The sequence below is a fragment of the Fonsecaea pedrosoi genome (assembly GCF_000835455.1).
Source record: "Fonsecaea pedrosoi CBS 271.37 unplaced genomic scaffold supercont1.5, whole genome shotgun sequence".
Classification (NCBI taxonomy): Eukaryota; Fungi; Ascomycota; class Eurotiomycetes; order Chaetothyriales; family Herpotrichiellaceae; genus Fonsecaea; species Fonsecaea pedrosoi.
The window spans coordinates 3,435,973-3,457,497 of NW_013550611.1; the positions used below are offsets into that span (position 1 = coordinate 3,435,973).

Here is a 21,525-nt window from a genome sequence, read left to right on the forward strand (position 1 = left end):
GATGGGCGCAGACTGCAGCGAGGAACCTCTGTAGATGTTCTCGGAGGACCGCTGAGTGCGGGAGCCGTCACCGAGTTCGTTGGAAACCCCGACTATGGTACGGCGACGAGTGGGTTGATCCCGAAATGAGCGGCTAGGCGTCTCAGTGACCGAATAGCTGCGGCCGGTTCGATCGGTCACTGTGCGCACAGTGGGGATGTTTTGGTAAAGAAGAGGTGAGGCGAAGAATGCCAGATTGACTGACTGTCCGAAGAAGCCTTAAAAGTTGTTAGGTAAGAGCAGTTAACGTCAGGTGGGCGGCAAGGCAAGCGCCCGCAAAGCCCACAAGCCCACAAAAAGTCTGAATTGAGCGATGCCCGATGCCCTGGGTGCCTGCCTGGCGGAAGCAGGAGGCTGCTGACGATGATGATTATCGCCTAGACCTGGCTAGTTAGTTGCTTGGTGGGTGGAGGAGGAGGAGGGAAATGATGGCGTGGCGCAGTTGCTGCTAGTAGTGGCTGATGATGGAGTACGAGGTCCACTGGTGATGCAGATTGTTCTTGATCTGTGCTTGAATGGTCTGTCTCAGGTCAGGTACAATGATGCTGCAGGAGAATTTGAAGCGGGAGGAGCAGCAGGAGTAAGAGGGATACGTTATGAAATACTATCACCAAAACCTCTTGGAAGGAGGAGGGACAAGGTCCATGTGACAGATAGCTGGCGTTGGGTTAGTGTGCCTTTTTCCCTCATCCACCCCCCGTCCTCTCGTTCATCTTCCAAGGTTCCTTCTACCACTCTGTACCATTGGAACTGCTGTTGGTTGCCGCGTCAAGCTTCCCACTTGGCAGCTTGAGCTCGCCCCGACTCTGTCAGCGATACACCGACCCTTCCGAAGCGAACCATACCAAGTGCGGAGGTGCTGGCATCACCTAATACCTACGGCGCCGCAGTCTACGCAATACATGATGTCCTCGTCTGACTTAACACCACCACACATTTCCTATGTCCTTCGTACCGGCAGCTGCTCGGCCTGTGAAGTGGATATTACTGAAAGATTTGTTAAGAGTCAAAGAGACGCTGTTACAGAGTTTACCATCATCGATGCAGCACCAGCGGTTCCCTGATTGCCAGTACTGACCTCCACCAACCCATACCCTAGGCCTTTCTAACGATTCTATTTAAGAGGGATCCAAGTACATGAAGCATGCCATCAATGAAAATATACATGGCAAACATGGATGTCTAGACAACGAAAGGGTGTAACAGGCCTACCATCAGGTGAAAACATAGTTCGCCTCTAAGATGAAGTCCTGATGCGAACATCGCCCAAAGGATGGGGAAAAAACTCTCCCCTCACAGCAGCCTTTTGAGTCAGGGGTCTACTTTTTGAAGAAACATCTCACTACTAAACACCCAGATTGGACGCCTACACCCGTGATCGGTTCTTTTATCAATAGCTGGGTGAACCAAGCCGTCACTAATAAACGCCTCTATCGTGGAGTCTGGCGGCAGAAAGAGTATGTTACTCTTCATGTCCTTCGCCGACTAATCGTCTCCTGGTTTACTCGCATCTTCCAAGAAGGAAGTCCAAGTTTTGACGTCTCTCTCGGCAAAGTCCTTCCTGTTATCCTCATGATGTCGGTCGACTCTCGTGCTGGAGATATCGTTGGTACAAGCGAAAAGTACAATCAGCAGGGGATGTATGCCAAACATGAAGATATCCTCTTACGTCTGGACGGCGGTGACACAGAGGTTGTAACAAATATCAGCGCTACTGTTACACTCAGATTCGAGAAAGGGGAGAAGTAAGTTATATCAACCTTTCATTTGGTACTCATCAATACTTACAATCTTCTCAGGTATTCAAACGACAATCGCACACGACGTGTCGAATCTTTCAAGGTTCCATCATATAACTGTGTCGACTTCATTCTCCTCTGAGTCGCTCATTGCCTCCGTCATGGATTCTTTGCAGATGGGTAAACACTACCTGAGGTCCTCTCTGCTGCGAAAAGACGAAGAGATCGTACATTGTGATATAGATACCCACACTATCCCGCTATCGCCAAAATCTATCAACATCAACATGGACTACTCCAGACTGACCAAGCAGCCACTGTCAGTCAGGTTCGGAACACAGTCGATTCTCTCGGTATACAGGCTGGCTTCCTTACTCGGTTAGTCTCACACGATGTCCGAAGAGGGTCTGTAAAGGATCTCGCAAAGCTCCCAAAGCATCTCATGCAGACGCATCATAGCGGCGTTGCCCGAGCGATGGGTCACACATCAAAGAAAATGGGAGAAAAGTATAACAAGGACGAAGATTCTCCCTTGAATGTATACAAGGCCACAAACAAAGAGACAAGAATTGACAATCGACTTATCCAGGCTCAGTCACCATTCCCAAAGCCAAATCATCAGGAAATGAGGAAGATCATAGATGATGCTATCGTCGCCCATGCAGATGATATTCAACGAACTACTTCTCGTGACATCTCATTCTTCCTCGGTGAGACCCCTGGTAGGGACTGCGACGGCTATCATGAATATCACCAAGTTCGCGGAACCTATCGCCGCACTGCACTCATGGAAATGTACTACGAGGGGGCCGCAGAGGAGGCAGGTTCATCAGATGACAGGCCCTCATCGAAGCGACAAAGATTCGACGATGGCATTGCTCTATTGCCAACTATCTCGTCTAATCAAGATCGTCAACCTAGTCATCAATCATCGAATGTTCTACCCCCAAGTCGCATTCAGGCATAACTGATCAGCCATCGAGCTAGCAGCCAGCAAATCGTCAGGAATCTACTTTCTGACCATTAGATCCTCATCTTTTGGACCCTCAGTCGCCACTTCCTATTACCATGCCGCGCATCCTCCCAGTCTGACTCTCCCGGAGTCTATATCTACCGTGGATGAAAATCTCGAATCCCTTGAACCGCTCGAGCCCCTTGTACCCCAAGAACAACAGGAGCTCGGTATCCTCAATGAGAAAGATATGGCTGGAAGTCTATAAGAGACGCTTCATAGCCCTATCGTCGATGAGACAACTGCTACCGCTAGTCCAGACACTGGAGCCCTTCTGTTGAGCCTTGATGAAGCTCGATCACAACTCGAACGTGGAGGCACAGACTTTCCCACTTCTCTGCTTCACAAGCCAGACCCGACAGAGTTTGTCCTCTACTTCTCACGATATCATAAGGTAAACAACAATGGCTTGAAAGGAGCAGTTTCGAACCATTGCTGGACGGCGCTCGAACTTTGCAAGAGAATCAGAGCGATACCTTTTAAAGGATGCACATCGGCTTGTGATGCAGTATCAGCATTCAACGGATTAGAGACTTCCTCCAAATGCATCATTCGACAGGTAACGTATGTCATCGATTGAAACTGAAGGTTGACAGACAAACAACAGGCCCCAAATGGGATGGGCATTTCGCATGATTTTCAATTTCAGCATCCTTGACATCACGACTTTTGACAAATACACCCAGGTCAAGTGGTGGTCAAGTAGTGTGCTCCGTATACATCGCAGAGATAAGGTAAGCTGTACCTCGAACACCTCACATCACTAAGGTTTCATGCTTTGCTTTGAGGCAGGAGTCTTCTTCTCCCTCTCTCGCTACATCTCCCCAACATGCAACAATCTCGCATGATTGACATCTGAGCCCTCCATATGGTTCCTGGCCTGTCCATGATACTTCTGAAATCCTTCCGTATTCGTATATTCCAAGTGTTGTTCCATGTTGTCCCAGCCAGTGAAGAGGACGAACTGCTGTTCCTTTAGTTCCTCGCCTTCACTTGAAGGATCGTATCCTCTGTCGAGGCGCCATCCCCCTGCGATCCGCGCCGGTCCCCCCACCACTGACTCCAAGGCGTGTCTGATGTCCTGTACTGCAGCCGCGAATTGGCCCCTGTGCCCGTCCTTGACGAAGAACCGATCAACCGAGAGGACGTCATGGCGGAGCGGCAGCGGGTCGACGCGCTGGTCAATGTCGAGATGAAACATCCACTCCACCGTGACCTGGTCCCTAAGCAGGCGGAGGATTTCCTGGTTCTCTGCGCCGGGGATGAACTCGCGCATGTGAAACTCGACAGACGGCCACGACCCCAGGATGAAGATCACTTCGGGGTCCTCGATGCAGTGGTAATACCAGAATTCATGTCCGCTAGCCTGTTCCATCGCGGTCTTGGCCTGCGCGAGATGCGCGCGCAGCGACGGCGTCGAGGCCGTGGTGCCCTTGTGGAGGCGCAGGCGAGCGAGCTCGGTGACGGGCATTGTTGTTGTCGATTGTTGAGTGTTGAGTGTCGAGCGTCAATTGTCAAGGCGGTGGCGGTGCGTGTGGGTGAGGGTGAGGTGGGGGAGGATTCTGAATGCGGTCGACAGGTAGAGGACCCGTGGAACGCTACCTACTGTATGTACTAGGCAGTACCCGATACCTGGTACCAGGTCGTAGGTCCTATGTAATAGGTAGATAGGTAGGTAGGTAGGTAGGTTGTCAAGGAACGCGTTACCCAGTCCTCAGTATCCAGTACTTGTTTCTTGTAGTCTTGCTTGTATTTCCGTGCCCGAAAGCATTGGAAGAATACTCGTAAATATATATATATATATATATGTATATATAATATATATCTGGCGTAGAAGTATATTGATGATGTCCTCGGACGATACGTCACATACTTTCTGCCTGCGATGATGGCTATGATCGCCAGGCTCCCAAACGCTTCGCACGAACCGAGTTATGAATACCTATTTGGGAAGATGTCACGGAGCCGAGTACATAATCGGTATTAACTCGTACATGTACGTCTAACCGGGTCGTTACGGTGCGTGTCATGAATAAATTCGCCATGTGGCATTGACCGGATCCTCGTTGGATGATAGAGAGATGCTCCGCTCATTCCTTTTGCAGATTTTCCCAGTTATGTACAATTGTAACCGTCTCTATCTCCACTATATACGATCTCAGGTATGCCAAATATTTATGAGCCCAGGGAATGTAGGTGCGACATCACATCTAGTCTTCCTGTATTGAGCCCGGCGTCGGCTCGTAGTAGTGGATCGCGCCCTTGGCCTTTGCACAGGTCGTGTTTGGAGCAGTGGCATTGACCGGAATGGAATTGCCGTCTTGAGGACGTCCGACGACCTAGATACGCGCAGAATTCGTTAGTCATGAGAGCCTGAAGCAGTTTTTCCCTTTATGGGGCGGCTGTCCTGGGGAATGCCACTCACATGCATATAGTACCACACTTCGCTGAGGACGGTGCGCCCGCTGTCGGTGCTATTGGCTGCCATTCCCTCCTTCGTCGTATTATATCTTGGCCCTGAACATCCGATATACGGCACCGCACCGTACTTTTTGGCCAACTGTCCCTGAATCGCACTCAACGAATAGGTCGTGCTATTACTGGGAACAATCTTGGCCTCGTTCAGCCACTCCCATGTCGGCAATCTCTTGTAATACTTGATGGCTGTCTCGAAGAAATCCACCACATCCTCGTGCTCGACGTACTCCGGCCCGTAGCAAGGCAGATCAAAGGTCGAGTAACAAGTCGCATGTTTAGAGAATTCGTGGCCCCAGAAATCGTGGTTTGGCGCCCCTTGGTTGATCCAGAACTTGTTCATCCAGTCCAACAGGTCAAATCGCCCAAAGGGCTCGAGGAACGTGCCCACATTCGGCCCCGTATAAGCCGGCACCACGGTTCCGTTCGGCAGGCCATTTGTCGTGTTCGGCGCCGGAGCAGGATCGTACTGACGACTCAAATCGCAATATTGCACAAATGAACCATTGCAGAAGTCCGGCCAAAGTCCGTGAAGCGTGAAAGAATTGGGTGGTAGCTTTTGGCCTTGAGCCTCGAGACCAGTATAGGTATTCCAAAATTGGGTGCTGAGCAAAAGACCCCCAAAGGTTTCGGTGCAACAGGTGTCGACTTGATCGGCAGTAGCTTGTGAAGAGCAGGAGAGAACAGCAGGTTCTGAGGGTAGCAATTGGTGAGATATTCTCTCGTAGTTGTTCGAAAGACAACAGCTCGAATATAGGGCTGATGCCGATGTTCACTTACCGAGGATGCAAGTGTGGTTCTGTTTGCTCTCACCGTATAGAGAGGCTTTGACAGCACTCACTAGGCCAAGCAAGAAGGCGGTAGACTTTAGTGAAGCCATGTCGGACTAAAGTCTCTGACCTGAGGGTGTTGGGGGAGACGAGGCTGCAGTTGGTAGTGAAGACAGAATAAGCTTCCTTGCACTGAACACCCTGGAGGGAAAGAGCGACCTTATATACCAGCTTACATAGCTGGAGCATGCCTGTGGTAGCTTCGGCGTGGTCATCTTGCCTGGACCATGTCGGCAGGGTATCTTCGCAAGACGATCTCGCATCTGCAGGAATCCATCATGCTCTCCACACCAAGGGATGGTGACCAGGCGGGAGAGCTGGAGCTTTCGACGAGTCGCAGAGCGTGATTCGTGCACCTGCACTCCATAGGTCGAGCCTGGAACAAAAATAGGAAAACCGTGCAAAAGCTCTCACCAAAAATGCAAGTAATCAGTATGGTGACAGCATGATGGACTCAATGGAACATGGCGTGCATGGGTACAAAGCTGTACTTGTAGATCGCGTGCATGATTGATTGGTCGCTGAGATAACGGAAGACGGGGAATTGGGGAGGCGAACATGGGAACTGACAACAGGGTTACATGGAACCCGAGGACCATCAGGATGTTGGACGTTGCTTAACCACTGGCTCGGAATTCGCCGCGATCGCAGAACAAAATAATAGCCAAAGGTCAAGACCGAGATTGGCCTCGTAACATGCTCTTCTTCTTGTCCGGGAAGTGAACGCTCGTACTCGGAGGTGTATACTCGTAGTTGATCTATGTCATTGCAACATGCTGGTACAATTCGACAAGGGAGAAAGAGGGAGCCACCCCAGAAAGAATTACTCGTATAGTATCTAATTTCCGCCGAGGGCAACCAATCACTAGAAGAAAGTCATTCATCCGGACGATAGTCGGTCTGCCCGAGCATTTCCTGTCCTTTTGGCAAGTCGGGCGCACTCGTCGCAGTTTGCTGGACCGGAGCTCGATTGGCTGCAGCATTGAGCCGTTCATCTAACGCTTTGAGGGCCAGTGCGCGCCGTCGTTCGGCCTCTTCCCGTTTGCTCATGCCTCGTGCTCCGCGGGCGTGTTTGTTGAAACTGGGTAGGCCTGCCTCCCCCCTTGCGGCGGCTTGTTCATTCCCAGTCGCGATTTCTTCCTCAGAGAAAGGTGTGCATATCTTCAGATTACACAACAGAATGTAGACCTGATCGCAGAAAGCGGCAACTGGCGGCTGCATGACATCAGGAAAGAAGGTTGCAAAGGCGAACGTTTCGCTGGCATCACCCTTCAAGCCCCGACTATCAGTCCCCGATCCCGACAGATCAGGCTGGCGCTTGTAGAAGCGGAGGTATGTCCAAGTTGTTATCAATCCATACCATGCGAGGAAAAGGCCAACATCGGTGCCGATGATCAGTCCGGAGAGGGTGTTTAGCGCGAGGAAAACTGCAGGGAAATGTTTGACACGCATCTTGATCATGCCCTTGTATATGCTGACGGTATGCTCGGGAACGAGCTGCTTAAAGGCAACTAGGAAGGCCGCCTGTGTCGAAATACCACCAGCGATGGGAGTCATGGCTCTTTCAGGATTGCCCGTGATGGCTCCCCAAAGGATGTAGGTTGGCACCATCAGCAAGTTGGGTATTATAGATGAGATCAGGATAACGTAAACAAAACCCTGAGTTCCCCATGCTCTTTCCAGGTATTTTCCACCAAAGAAAATATTGACGCCGTTGATGAGGAGGGTAAGGATATTTTGCTCAACAAAGGTTGCGCTCAGGAACGTCCAAGGATACCACAAACATTGTGAAGGAACCAAGGCTAAGTATGGGACGATGGGTCGTACGGGTGGATTTGTCGTTGTCGGATCGCCAACACTGGCATTATCTGTTGACAGCCTCCATCGCGCGATGTTGTAGAGGAAGGATAAGGACACAATAGTCCCGAGCAGGACCCGAGTGACAGGAGGGAGGTTGATGCGAATGGCCATTGCGGAGGGATCGAAGGGCTCAATTCACATCCCGACGCTGCCAGAGAAGACCGAGATGCTGATGACCGTCACGGGACAGTCGAGATGTCTGCAGCAGTATGTATGGAGGTCGTATTTTGATGCAGGAACCAAAAAGTCGATTGAATCCAAGGCTCAGGCTCAGGCTCAGGCGCAGGCGTAGGCGCAGGGAGTTAGTTGCCTAGCCACTTCTGAAGCGCATGCAGCCGATGCTAACTACAACGGGCACGAACGAGGAGGTGGCACTGGTGGCTGGATTTGTTTAGGCAACGATCCTGACCACACCGATCCTGTGGGGATCTGGATATGCTCGTAATTATCGTAGAGGAACACCGCAAGAGGATATTTTGAAGATGTATCTAGGTGATTGTCGACAGCTGTCATATCATTTGATTATATTTGTCCCTCGTGACCGACCACCATTAGCACTCGCATCGGCATTTACTGGATTAAACCTCTTTACTTGGTCAGTGGCCTCAAAGATCGGCTGTCACGAGATACACTGACATGTCGACAAGTTGTACGAGCAGGTTGGCTGCACTTCAGTACCTGTAGCCAAAGGCTGGACACACCTGAAACTCGAATAGCCCAGCTGCAGGTAATTGATTGGTCCCAAGCGGGGGTCCCTGACTCCTGGGGGTTGCAGGTGGGTGCCAGGGACACAGTGCTTGGCTCTTCCGCCAAAAACCCACTAACGAAGTGGCCCCAAGTAGTTAGAGGGGTCCTCCCCCCAAAGCCCCCCAAAGCGCTGCCACATATCCCAGGCCCAAGCGCCCTAGCAGCCTCTCAGCCTAGTGGCCTCTAGTGGCTAACAGGCGTGTTTTCTCGGTTCTCACAAGTGACAAAGTGACAGACAACCTTGCCCTGTCCATCCCATCCCATCTCATCCCATCGCAAAAAACTCATCTCCCATCACCACTTTCTCTTCTTCAAGAACCATTGCGAATTGGTCATTACCCATCTACACGCCTCAAAACTTCTTTTTACTTTCAGACCTGTACATTTAACCCACGATCGAGACCTCTCAGGACCTTTATTTCATTATTTTGTTTGCGCCCGACTAATAGCTTCCACTCTCATTTTCGCCCAGCGGCAATCCATCACTACTCTCCCTCACACTTCTAACGACATCGGGGAGAAGTTAGGTCATCTTGCGCACGTCTCATTTCTGCAGTCTCCGTCGTCCAGTTGACTGAGCATCTCCATTCTCCGTTCAGTGGACTGCGATTTGCCGACTAACACTCAAAACTGGGACACGAACAAAACGACTCTGTGGCGGCCTGCAGTTCAAGCGGAATGTCGGCATGGAGACCGACGCTGCATCAACATTCAGTGCAAAGCCTCCTCCGCTGACTTCGGACCAACTGAATTATCTTATATGGAGGTGCGCGCGCGTCTGCTCTTGTCTCTTGTTATGGGCTGTTCCCAGCAATACTGACGAATTTTCGCAGATATCTTCAGGAATCAGGTAGGGCCGCGTTCCCGGGATCCACCGCTGCGTACGAACGCACTAAACCAATCCTAATAGGCTACGCTGAGGCTGCGGTCAAGCTTCAACGCGATTGGAATGTCAACGCAGAAAGCCTCCCATTTGCGAAATGTGTCCAAGGCCACGCCCTTGTTTCTCTTGTGCAAAAAGGTCTCCGCTATCACCACTTGTCGCTCACGATTGATGAGGTATTCCAACCCACTCAACTGCAGGTAGGAATTGTGCACCTACTAACCCCGATTTAGAATGGCCGGCCTTCGAAACAGCTCAATCCATCCATGTTCTTCTTTGGCCCCGAGAGCGAGAAACCCCCCCGCGAACGGCCTGATGAGCCGATCATTTCGGCACCTTCACCAATCGAGTCCGTCACGGATCCCCGAAGACAACCTCGCGATGGCATGACGAACGGTCTTCAGGAAGCCTTGGCTGCCCAACCGGCTGTCAAACGAGGCAGGAAGACAGCACCTAGCTCGGAACGAACTGGAAGCGTTGCGCGCAAACCTTCAGCGTCTGCAAATCGACATGGTCATTCATCCGCCATGGATGTGGACATGCTAAACGGCCATCTTGCCTCTCACGCCGACGCCAGATCTCCGTCTGCCACCGAGCCGGGAGCTGATGAGAGCGGCCCACTTACTAATGGTATCAAGGCTGATGAGCGTATGGATATTGATGAAGATTCACTAGCCGCAGATCATCACAACCATGAACCACACATTGAGGTCGTGCTGCCGACTGTCCATACTCTAGCCACGGGGCACAGCGTCGGTATTCAAGTTGTTCCTGCCAAAGTTGCAAACCTTTCCGCATCCACTACCATCCTTGAGCTGCCCCCCAATCCTGGCTCTGAAATACCCAAGTCCATTAGTCGAATTCAATGGAGACCTGGGGAGGACAACCTGCTGACAGCAATGGGGGATGATTTTTGTGGGTTCTGGACAGCTGCCGACCAAGTTTCAGACGCCGTTGGATCACCTAGCTTTCAAGAGCTGTTAGAATCGAGAGATGAAAAATCTATCAGTTCAATGGCATGGGAGCCAAATGGAGAACTGCTTGCAGTTGCGACGTTCAGCGCCCGCTTTGGGCAGATACATATGTTTGACGGTCAGGACCACTCTATGCTCGAGGCCCTACCGGCATCGCAAAGAGCAATTGCCTCTCTACTGTGGCTTCAACAAGGTTCGCGCTTGCTCGGCCTCGCTCCCTATGACGCTGAGACTACGAACCCTGACCACGGCGGCGGTTCCTCCATTCTCCTCTGGGATCTATCTCGATTATCCGGCCTTGCCGAACCTTCATCGGTCCCTATCCCCGAAATACTTGTGGATTTAGATAGTACATTTGTTGGCGGAGCTGGCATTGTTTGCGCTGCGGGGGAGAACGCAGTCTACCTCTGTCGCGCCTTCACAACTATCGCGATCGAGCGGAAGTGGGCTTCGGATGTCAGCGAGGAAGACCAATGGACCTTCATCAGGTGCACCGTGCAGGGGACCAGGCATGGGGAAAGCGAGGTCATCTTGTTTGCGGCGTCCGCCGACACCGGTACCCTATGGATGCCAGCCCAGAACGTGTTCAGAAGAGGCGCACATGATTCACCTATTACAGGCCTCGAAATCCGGCATCGCATCCCTGGAACGTCGCTTCCTGCGTCGAGACACGAGTTTGCAACTTCCTCCATGGATGGAACTATCAAAGTTTGGCAGTACGATGTGATGAGCAATTCGTTAACGTCAGTGTGCAAACTCATCATCGGACATGGCTCGCCTATCATGACGCTATCGTATTCTCCCGATGGCTTCTGCTTGGCAGGAGCCAGCTATGATGCTGCTCGCATCTGGAACGCCGAGCATAGCCACAACCTGATGGCAACTTGGAAGGACGAACAGAACTTATGGAAGGGTGCACAGCTGAAGGACGATGACATTCTGAGTACCTGTAACTCTGCGAGTGTTGACCTCGATACGATTCACCCGACTTATCATACATTGGCTTGGGACGGCCAGAGTAAAAGGCTCGCTTTCGGCCTAGGATCTCAGGTAAGCATCATTCATCCCGCCAAGTTCCATCGTGCTGCGCTCACATGTTCAGGTTGCTCTCATGCATTTGCAACGATGAAAATCTTCCTTGCGCTAGCCAGTGTCAGCTCGATCTGAGACTCGATGTACTACTAATATGTATGACCATCAGCATCTAGGGTATTGATGCATGTCCAATTGTTGCTGGCGCTCTCCTGGATAATCGAACGCTATGGTCAAAGAGATATTAAAACCGGGTGTAATGAACGTACAGGTGGAAGCAATGAAGACCGGTACTTTCCAAGGTTGGGCAACACCAGTAACCCTTTGACCCTCATTAATCAGACTCCAGTTGCTGTCTCAAATTCACCCCATTCATTATCACTGTCTTCAGGGATAGTTTTGAAGTCCTTTGCACGAGGAACTTTAGCGGCGGTCTGTGACGACCTCAACTCCTCCTCTACATCACGGAAACCTCTAAGCCACGCCGTGACACCCTCCTGCAAGGCCCTCACATCGGAGGGCCCGTCGAACCCAGAGTGGCCTCGAGATTCAACTGGTTCCTCCACATAGTAGCGCCCACGAAACCTGCCTCGGCCTCTGGTGACAATTTTCCGTGATTGAGAGGGTCGGTTTGGTGTTGGGGAACCATTAATCCATCCTTCTAGACCGGACACTGCGCTCGACATGGCTTTCACCGCTGTCTCCTTCTTGGCTGATTCGGATTGGGCTTCCCTCAGTCTGTTTCGGAGACTGTCATTGTGCTGGGTCAGGTCGCGATTCTGCTTCCTGAGGGTGACTATCTCTTCGGCGAACTCTCGTACCCGCCGCTCTTGTTGGATACAGCGCTGCGCGACTGCCTCGAGCTTTTCGACTGTCAGCTGGTGCAAATGTCGTTGTTCCTGCTGTCGCATGCGCATAGAGTCAACCGTAGAGGTCAGGTGTACGCGAATGAGCTCAAGATCAGCCTCTGTGGCACTCGACGTATCAGGCAGAGGTGACGGTGCGGATTGACTTTGATGTGTTGTCTCGCAATCGCTCTCTTCGCTGGCCAGCGATTCCTCCTCCAATGCAGCCTCAATCTCGTCCATGGCTTTCTCGATCCTCCGTCTCTTTTGACCTCGAATCGCTGCATCCTGCTCGCACGCCCAAATTTCAGAGACTAGACCATTGAGGCGGTCAGCAATCGCAGAATCGTCTTCCGTTTCGCCAGGCTGCGAAGAACTCGATTCTTTCTCGAGAGGAGCTGGTGATCGGGTCCGCATACTAATGGCGGAATCAGCGAAAAGAGAAGTGTTTGTCCAGGCTGAACCGGGGCGGGTTGGGGATGGAGTGGCGGCGCCGTCAGGTTGATTGTTGGCCAGGGACATAATTGTGCAACTTTTGTGACATGTGCGACACCAAGTACGAGTAAATGATTTCCTCGAGTGTTGGAAAAGTGAATGAGCGCAGCCTGCCAGCTGGGCAGAATATGGTTTGGGCAATGATGCGAAGAATGTGCATGTGCCGCTGTACAAGTAGTTGTGGCTGGTGTTTGAGTGGCTGGTCGTTGATAGATTATTGGAGGAGGAACCAGGTGGGGTGTCGATTAATCATTTGCGCCGACGATGTGCCGGACTCCTCCTTGCACGCTTCGCTCCAAAACTAAAAGACAGCGGTGACTCTCACGCCAGTCCCACGCGTATTCCATGTTCAACTTTGCTTACCGCAAATCCTCCTGTACGGCCAGAGTAATGAAAATCCTACTCTCCGAGAGATAGCTTGTCATAAACGGCGAGCCTGAAGAACTAGCGGCTCTGATCCGATATGCCCCGTTGTTCCAGTGACAGGCCATAATATCCCCTCTGGTTCCCTCAGTCTGTGGTTTTCCTCCATGGTACTTTCTGCTCTTACAACCCCTTTCATCTCACTTCATGGCTCACATATACCAGGCAAAAGTTCAACCCTCCCTTGAGGAGGTTTCCTCCATTCTCTCCAAGTCCCGATCATCCAAATTCCCTCCGAATCTCGTACCGGTATGCGCTCAAATCCCCGCCGACCTTTTTACTCCCACACAAGCATATTTAAAAGTATCAGAGGGCTCGAAGCTGTCGTTTCTGTACGAAAGTGCGGCAACCACCGGGACAATTGGTCGGTATAGTTTTGTCGGGGCGAATCCCCTCAAAGTCATCAAATCCGGCCCAGGCCATGGACCTGAGGAAGATCCGCTCCCACGGCTCGAACAGGAACTCTCGCAGTACAGAGTCGCAACCGTGCCCTCCCTACGACTCCCGCCCTTGACCGGAGGGGTCATTGGGTATGTTGGTTATGATTGTGTCCGATACTTTGAGCCCAAGACGGCCCGTCCCATGAAGGACGTCCTGAAGCTGCCCGAGAGCTTCTTCATGCTCTACGACACAATAGTGGCATTTGATCACTTCTTCAACGTCTGCAAGGTCATCACATACCTGCGGGTACCATCGTCAGAGTCGACTTCCGACCTGCAGTCAGCGTATGATAAAGCATGCGCAACACTATACAGAACGGTTTCACTCCTGCAGGGAGAACACATTCCTCTGCCCTACCAACCACCCATAGCTCTCAATCAACCTTCTAAATCGAACTTTGGCAAGACAGGATATGAGGCGCACGTCACCCGGCTTAAGAAGCATGTGACCAAAGGAGACATTATTCAGGCGGTCCCTTCGCACCGTATATCACGCCCTACTACGCTCCATCCATTCAATATCTACCGGCATCTACGGACAGTCAACCCCTCACCGTACCTATTCTACATCGATTGCGAGGACTTCAGCATCGTTGGTGCATCGCCAGAGCTACTAGTAAAAGAAGAGGCCGGCCGTATTATAACCCATCCCATCGCGGGCACGGTCAAGAGAGGTCAAACCCCTGAAGAAGATGAGCAACTGGCCGAGGAACTGCGTAACAGCCTCAAAGACCGTGCCGAACATGTGATGCTGGTGGACCTGGCCCGCAACGACATCAACCGAGTCTGTGACCCCTTGTCCACTCGTGTCGACCGACTCATGGTGGTGGAGCGGTTCAGCCACGTTCAGCATCTGGTCAGTCAGGTTTCAGGTGTGTTAAGAGAAGGCGAGAACCGCTTCACCGCTTTTCGAAGTATTTTCCCCGCAGGCACGGTCTCGGGAGCTCCCAAAGTCAAGGCTATGGAACTCATTGCAGAACTAGAACAGGAAAAACGAGGTGTCTATGCCGGTGCGGTAGGGTATTTCGGCTTCTCCCATGTGTCACTCGACGGATCAAAGATTGAAGATGAAGGGGCAATGGACACTTGCATCGCACTACGCACGATGGTGGTGAAAGACGGCGTTGCATATTTGCAGGCTGGCGGAGGAATTGTCTTTGACAGTGTCGAGGAGGATGAGTGGATTGAAACAATGAACAAGCTGGGAGCGAATATTAGGACTATTGAGGAAGCAGAAAAAAGATATTTGGAGCTCGAAAAGTTGCGCAATGGAAACGGGGCTGGGCAGGCAAATGGTGTCGCTATCTAGACCAAGTATATATCAAGACTTATACAAGGCAGAATGCCACAGAATCTAAAATAATTCAGTCATTGTCGAATGGCTCGAGGGAGAATCCAGCATAAGGGAAAAAGGGATTGTGCGTAGCAATATTCGTTCTGAACTAAGCCTTTTACGGCCTAGCGAGACAAAGCTTGGCGGGAAATCGCACAGAGGAAATTATCCTGCATGGATTGAACTGATCATTTGTGAAGCGTTTACAGCATACACTTCTGTCTTTTCTTTGCCAATTCTCAACTGCTGGTACCTGTCAGGGCTCTCCTCAGTCTTGACAGTCCTGATCAGCGTATCGTCGACAAGATGAAGTTGAATATTTCGTACCCGGCCAACGGGTCGCAGAAGTTGATCGAAGTCGAAGATGACCGCAAGCTGCGCGTCTTCATGGAGAAGCGCATGGGTAACGAAGTCCCAGGTGACAGTCTAGGAGATGAATGGAAGGGCTATGTATGGTCATCTTGTCATATCTGTTTCCTCGCTATGTCGCGGATGAAAGAGTTGCTGACGGATATTGTGCGAGACAGATCTTCCGCATCACTGGTGGTAATGACAAGCAAGGCTTTCCCATGAAGCAGGGTGTTGTACGTGCTGCCATCCCTTAGCTTGGTGAAAGCGCCAGCGAAAACTCGACGAAGAATCCTCGCTGAGACTTGTTCATAACAGATGCTCCCTACCCGTGTCAAACTCCTCCTTTCCGACGGCCACTCCTGCTACCGACCCCGACGAACCGGTGAACGCAAGCGCAAGTCCGTTCGTGGCTGCATTGTCGGGCAAGATCTCGCTGTCCTCGCTCTATCCATCGTCAAGCAGGGCGATGGAGAGATTCCCGGTCTCACTGATGTGGTCAACCCCAAGCGCCTGGGTCCCAAGCGAGCCACCAAGATTCGGAGATTCTTTGGTTTGACCAAGCAAGATGATGTCAGGTATGTGTCTTGATACAAACACCTCACCACTGCATCGACATTTGCCAACATGATTCTACAGAAAATTCGTCATCCGTCGCGAAGTCGTGCCTAAGAAAGAAGGTGCCAAGCCCTACACCAAAGCCCCCAAGATTCAGAGACTTGTCACTCCCCAGCGCATGCAACACAAGAGACACCGGATCGCACTCAAGAGAAGACGCGCTGAGGCCGCCAAAGACGCTGCGAACGAGTATGCTCAGTTGTTGGCCAAGCGTGTGCATGAGGAACGTGAGAAGAGGACCGAGTTGAGGAAGAGACGTGCCTCCTCGATGAGGAAGGAGTAGACTCCCGAATCGATTTTGCAGGATACCTCTTTCACAATAGCTTTACGCATACTGTGTCGACCAAGGCATGAAAATCGATGGTTGTCAGCTCAGCCTATTGGAGACAAGGTCTTGTGTGATGGTACTCGGAGGCAAGGCAAGAAATGCCATCCCTGCGAATGATAGCCTCAGGTGTTGAAGATCAGGGATGGCTTGTGAGACTCTGGAGAGTGTGCACAGCGCAGAATGTGTGGTATCGTTTCAAATACTGATGGGAAACTCGTCTCAAAATCCTGTCTCGCAAGCGGCATGGGAGGGATAGATCAGGTGAAAAAGGGTCAATCTGGCAGAAGAAAAGACTGAACATGACCTCTTGGTGACACTTCTCACGCCGGTACTACTCTGTGCCCCTTCACTTGCCCTGTCATTTCTTCCCTTTCCATGATATTTGACCTCGCCGTGCTGCCCCGCATACCTCTTCTTTCTCAAACATCGATCTGTTGTGACTTGAGTCAAAACTTGGAACGCCCAGGATTGCCCACGGGTGGAAGACCAGTGACAACGCTGCAAATTACCCAACTCCCAAGTGCCCCGCCACGCCGCCAACCAGCGGCGCCTGAGTCAGTCTCGCGGGGAATCCCTACCCGGTAAATTTTTCGAAATCAGCTTAACTTTTAAATCCCATGCCACCAGACTTGATTGTCCCTCCTGCCCTTGTTACTGCCCTTCAGAATGCTTCGTCGGTGATCGCATCCACTCAAAACTCCTCCGAAGCCATGGCGTCGAACTCGATCAAGCTCTTGACTGGGAACAGTCACCCGGAGCTGGCGCATGCCGTCGCCAAAAGGTATTCGCTACCTACCCTCCATGCGGCCCCTTGGGTGGCATAGTCGGGTCCATTTTCTAGGCGAAGCTGACTCTTTTGTGCTCTCGTGTGTCCCAGACTGGGTATCGAGCTAGTCAAGATTATGGTGTTGCAATACTCAAACCAAGAGACCAGTGTCACGATCGGCGAGTCGGTCAGAGACGAAGATGGTACGGCATTCATTCCCTTTGCTGCGGGACAGTTGTTCTGCCTTTCTGGGATCTTTTGTGTGCAGGAGCCTAATTTCATCGCGAAATAGTCTTCATCCTTCAATCGACCCGACCAAACGACATCAACGACGGCCTGATGGAACTGCTCATCATCTGCAACGCCTGCAAGACCGCCTCCGCCCGCCGTGTCACCGCCATCCTACCGAACTTCCCCTATGCTAGACAAGATAAAAAGGACAAGTCGCGAGCTCCCATCACGGCAAAACTCATGGCAAACATGCTTCAGACGGCGGGCTGCAACCATGTCATTACCATGGACTTGCACGCTTCGCAGATTCAAGGCTTCTTCAACGTGCCCGTGGACAATCTCTACGCAGAGCCTAACAGTGTCAAATGGATTCGGGAAAACCTCATGCATGCGAGCGAGACCGGCTTGGAGGTGAACGGACCAAGGCAGGAGTGTGTCATTGTGAGCCCGGATGCTGGGGGAGCCAAGCGAGCCACATCCATGGCCGACAAACTCGATTTGCCATTTGCTTTGATACACAAAGAACGATCCCGCCCTAACGAAGTCTCGCGGATGACGCTGGTGGGCACGGTGCAAGATAAAGTGGCCATTGTGGTGGACGATATGGCAGATACCTGTGGCACACTCGCAAAAGCCGCCGATACGCTGATCAAACACGGGGCGAAGGATGTGGTTGCGCTTGTCACTCATGGTATCTTGTCAGGGAAAGCCGTCGAGACTCTGCGAAACTCGTCGCTGAGCCGCTTGGTCATGACCAATACGGTCCCGGTCAGCGAGGACAAGCTCGAAGCTCTCAAGGTTCCTGAAGGCCAGAAGGGATGCAGGCTCGAGTTTATTGACATTGCTCCCGTCCTGGCGGAGGCCATCAGACGGACGCATAATGGCGAAAGCGTGAGTTATTTGTTCAACAATCCGGTGTCATAGCCCGGAGATCACGATTCGCACACATGAAATTGCCGCCGCAACAGTCGTGGGATGGACGGATGGAGCATTCCAGGAATATTCACCAGTCGATGTTCCAAGATGTCTGCAAGATTAATGTTGCAGAAGGCGTTAGACATGCAAGGCTGCCAGTTCCTTCAAGACGTTGATACCCAGATATACTGCCTGTCTCTGCTAGGTTTGGAAGCCAGTCCCTTCCTTTTTATTACTATGGATACAGAACTCTCCGCATGGTCTCCTGGCTACTGAATGGATTTTTCTGATCGCCAAGGGTCGATTTGGAGTTGTACCTTTTTGGATAATTTGAGATGGAATAATCAAGGGCAGTTATTCCTCCTCAGCTTCGATGTCCTACCCTGGATGCAAACAATGATTGTTGGCGGGGTTATTTGAAGTTGGTTCAAGCAATGGTCAAGCCACGGCCCATGCACTAGCTACAGCTGGCTGGACTGTATGTAAAGGCCGTCAGAAACAGCGAGGACAAACTTGTGAAGAGACGTCGAATGTGAAGAGAAGCAGGAGTTGGAGGGGCGTTGGAACTATCGATGCTACTAGTTGACGTAAATGGGGTACGTTGGGAAAGTGGTTCCAGACGATTTCGAATGGATCTTTGTCGTTTTCTGCGTTGGAAATGGTCGGCATTTAAGGAGACTTTGACACACATACATCATCATCATATGAATCGAGCGAGAGGTTGTCACATTGGGTACAAGAAGATGCTCTGTTACTCAGGGATATGGATGCGGCATGAGAAATGCTTCAGCTAGCCACAAAAATAAGCTCAATGCCAAGGCCGCTAGTGGCTGGTCCAGAGCTTCGCCTTTATTAAACGGGCGCAGCCAAACGCAGCCCAACGTCGTTGACCGTCCGAGTTGATTCCTGATTCCTCCATCATCTCCCAGACGGACTCGGTTATAAACTTCGCCTAAGCAGGTACAGAGAAACGCTACACATGAATATGGACAAGTTCACTCAAGGCTGCACCTCCTCTTCCTACACCATGGCGTCTAGATCCTTTCTGTCTGCAGTTCCCAGTGGACGGCAGGTGACCGCCGGACTCTGTCCCTGACATGATTCTTTTCGGCTTCGCCCTCATCCGGATTCTCATGGCCATAGTTCTGTTCGTTGGGAACCCTCTTTTCGTATACGGTCCCCGATGGAGATTTCAAGCGGCCCGAGTCCATGCCAGGAGGGGAACTGGCGCAGACAACGCCGCATCTTCTGAGCACTAGTGGGATCCCGTTGTTCGTCCAGCTTGGTCTCGACCTGGAAAAAAGACCATGGCCTTCCTCTTTGAGATGGGCGAAGTAGCAAGAGCTTAGTGTCACAGCTTTGTGCCGGAGGTCTATATCACGACGTTCTACAAGACTTACTTGGCCAGATGCGTCGCAAGACAGCGCCAGAATCACTGATTTGGTGGCAATTACGAACCCATGGATAGGAGATTCAGCCCAGCCGGCTTTGAGGCTGAAGCCACCAATGGCGATCACTCCTCGTTCAGAAATTGAGATCGACATGGGGTTTTTAAGATGCCCATACGTCTCCCATGTCCCTTTTGAGGGTGGTGATGAAGGAGAGCTATAAAATCTAAAGAGGCACCGCTGTCCATCCTTCATATTTGTGCATTCCCTTTCGTGAGTACAGCTAGGTCATTGTCATTCTGATCTTGCCACTATTGTCTCCTTCCAACATGAAGTCCTTACTCCTGCTGCTTTCCTGTTTGGTTGCGACCGCCGCAGCGTCTGGCCCGGTTTGCTCTAGTGGAGTTTACGCATTGCTCGCACCTCTTCGCGGATATGCTCCCGCTCAGTCCTATTGCACCAGCCATTACCCACCGTCGACGGTGGTCACGACTGTGACACTGGTCAGCTCAGCTCCGGTCAAGGCCAAGCGACACTTCCAGACAACGACGACAACCAAAACGACCACAAAGGCTCCATCGACAACAACGGTGAAACCTCCATCTACCTCGACCACCAAGCCTCCTTCTACTACGACGACAAGGTCAACGTCAACATCCGTTGATCCCAAAGCTGCACTCTTCTCGACCTTGTTGTCCGAGGCTTCCGCCATAGTCTCGACCCTCTGCTCGTGTATCGAGAGCATTCCTACTAGCACGGTATAGTGGACTTGACTGTGATATAAGTGTCTGATTGATGACGTTTGTCTTCAGAAAACGATCACACCATCTACCACCACCACCACCACCACTACCACTACTACTACTACCACCACCACCACCACCACCACCACAAGCACCATTCCGACCACTACCCCAAGTACTACCACCACAACAACCACTACGACAACAACGACGGTAAGTGCTGGCTGAACCTATCAATGAGAATGCACGCTGACTTTATCAGACAACCACCACGACAAGCGCTGCGCCATCCCCTGTCTGCTCAGAGTAAGTATACTTCTTCCGCTCTGCCCCCTCCGAGGCGGCGGGTCTTGCGCAGCATTCAAATGACTCTCTATAGAAATCTCGAAGCCTGCACCAGCAGTTCCGACTGTATCAGCCTCGATGTCACGACAGATTGCACCTGCTATTCTCGCATCTCCGGCTGTGGAACTGACGGCGATGGCGTCTGTCTACCAACAAATCAATTCAGCACCCCCACGCCCTGCACCGACGATTCACAATGCCCGTTTCTGTCTTACTGTGTAGCCACCGACGGTGGCTCTTTCTGCTACAGCCAATTCCCGGCATGCGTGGGGGAGGCTGTTACCAAACGTCTGTTCCGTAGGGACCAGGATAATATGAGCAAGGCGAAGAAGATGCGAAGGAGGGATCAGGGGCATGCTGGTCTAAAGGAGATCTTGGAAGAACATCAATTGGCAGTCGAGATATAGTTTGCTATAACTCTGTAAATGGAGGGAGGATAGCTGTATGGGGATGGTGGAGTCACCCAAGCCTTCTAACTTGGTCAAGTCTTTTATCAACAAACATAATAATAATGCCTGCTTTTATACAAAAGCCCCCAAGACTCACTAGGCTCGCCCCGCCCCAACGTCGGAAAAATACCGAGGAATCTGTTCCAACCCTTTGGATCCCTTTGGGCCCCCTTTCTATCTTGCTAATCAGATCTCACCTCTGGTGCCTCCATCTTCCCTGGGTTCCCGAAACTCCCTGGGCTCCGCATATAGGGCTGCTTTTCGGGG

At 51.5% G+C, this 21,525-nt stretch overlaps 11 protein-coding genes across 11 annotated transcripts; 7 read left to right on the forward strand and 4 right to left on the reverse strand.

Moving 5' to 3' along the window:
* Positions 1-1,614: 1,614 nt before the first annotated feature.
* Z517_08719 (uncharacterized protein) lies at positions 1,615-1,920 on the forward strand (the record flags this gene model as incomplete). Its single annotated transcript, XM_013427234.1, has 2 exons — positions 1,615-1,784; positions 1,839-1,920. The coding sequence occupies 2 exons, from the start codon at positions 1,615-1,617 to the stop codon at positions 1,918-1,920; spliced, it is 252 nt and encodes an 83-aa protein (XP_013282688.1).
* Positions 1,921-2,253: 333 nt separating this feature from the next.
* Positions 2,254-2,745, forward strand: Z517_08720 (uncharacterized protein; the record flags this gene model as incomplete). The annotated part of the gene is made up of 1 exon (XM_013427235.1): positions 2,254-2,745. The coding sequence occupies one exon, from the start codon at positions 2,254-2,256 to the stop codon at positions 2,743-2,745; it is 492 nt and encodes a 163-aa protein (XP_013282689.1).
* Positions 2,746-3,604: 859 nt separating this feature from the next.
* Z517_08721 (uncharacterized protein) lies at positions 3,605-4,261 on the reverse strand (the record flags this gene model as incomplete). Its single annotated transcript, XM_013427236.1, has 1 exon — positions 3,605-4,261. The coding sequence occupies one exon, from the start codon at positions 4,259-4,261 to the stop codon at positions 3,605-3,607; it is 657 nt and encodes a 218-aa protein (XP_013282690.1).
* Positions 4,262-5,000: 739 nt separating this feature from the next.
* Positions 5,001-6,145, reverse strand: Z517_08722 (uncharacterized protein; the record flags this gene model as incomplete). Its single annotated transcript, XM_013427237.1, has 3 exons — positions 5,001-5,129; positions 5,216-5,958; positions 6,046-6,145. 3 exons carry the CDS (start codon positions 6,143-6,145, stop codon positions 5,001-5,003), a joined length of 972 nt encoding a protein of 323 aa, XP_013282691.1.
* Positions 6,146-6,971: 826 nt separating this feature from the next.
* Z517_08723 (uncharacterized protein) lies at positions 6,972-8,066 on the reverse strand (the record flags this gene model as incomplete). Its single annotated transcript, XM_013427238.1, has 1 exon — positions 6,972-8,066. One exon carries the CDS (start codon positions 8,064-8,066, stop codon positions 6,972-6,974), a length of 1,095 nt encoding a protein of 364 aa, XP_013282692.1.
* Positions 8,067-9,388: 1,322 nt separating this feature from the next.
* On the forward strand, positions 9,389-11,726 carry Z517_08724 (uncharacterized protein; the record flags this gene model as incomplete). Its single annotated transcript, XM_013427239.1, has 3 exons — positions 9,389-9,468; positions 9,536-9,761; positions 9,819-11,726. 3 exons carry the CDS (start codon positions 9,389-9,391, stop codon positions 11,724-11,726), a joined length of 2,214 nt encoding a protein of 737 aa, XP_013282693.1.
* A 203-nt stretch (positions 11,727-11,929) lies between these two features.
* Positions 11,930-12,958, reverse strand: Z517_08725 (uncharacterized protein; the record flags this gene model as incomplete). Its single annotated transcript, XM_013427240.1, has 1 exon — positions 11,930-12,958. The coding sequence occupies one exon, from the start codon at positions 12,956-12,958 to the stop codon at positions 11,930-11,932; it is 1,029 nt and encodes a 342-aa protein (XP_013282694.1).
* A 543-nt stretch (positions 12,959-13,501) lies between these two features.
* On the forward strand, positions 13,502-15,103 carry Z517_08726 (anthranilate synthase component I; the record flags this gene model as incomplete). Its single annotated transcript, XM_013427241.1, has 1 exon — positions 13,502-15,103. One exon carries the CDS (start codon positions 13,502-13,504, stop codon positions 15,101-15,103), a length of 1,602 nt encoding a protein of 533 aa, XP_013282695.1.
* A 330-nt stretch (positions 15,104-15,433) lies between these two features.
* Positions 15,434-16,376, forward strand: Z517_08727 (40S ribosomal protein S6-B; the record flags this gene model as incomplete). The annotated part of the gene is made up of 4 exons (XM_013427242.1): positions 15,434-15,577; positions 15,655-15,711; positions 15,794-16,053; positions 16,115-16,376. 4 exons carry the CDS (start codon positions 15,434-15,436, stop codon positions 16,374-16,376), a joined length of 723 nt encoding a protein of 240 aa, XP_013282696.1.
* A 755-nt stretch (positions 16,377-17,131) lies between these two features.
* On the forward strand, positions 17,132-18,342 carry Z517_08728 (uncharacterized protein; the record flags this gene model as incomplete). The annotated part of the gene is made up of 3 exons (XM_013427243.1): positions 17,132-17,202; positions 17,299-17,390; positions 17,480-18,342. The coding sequence occupies 3 exons, from the start codon at positions 17,132-17,134 to the stop codon at positions 18,340-18,342; spliced, it is 1,026 nt and encodes a 341-aa protein (XP_013282697.1).
* Positions 18,343-20,050: 1,708 nt separating this feature from the next.
* On the forward strand, positions 20,051-21,031 carry Z517_08729 (uncharacterized protein; the record flags this gene model as incomplete). Its single annotated transcript, XM_013427244.1, has 4 exons — positions 20,051-20,451; positions 20,534-20,677; positions 20,727-20,770; positions 20,844-21,031. The coding sequence occupies 4 exons, from the start codon at positions 20,051-20,053 to the stop codon at positions 21,029-21,031; spliced, it is 777 nt and encodes a 258-aa protein (XP_013282698.1).
* Between the last annotated feature and the right edge of the window lie 494 nt (positions 21,032-21,525).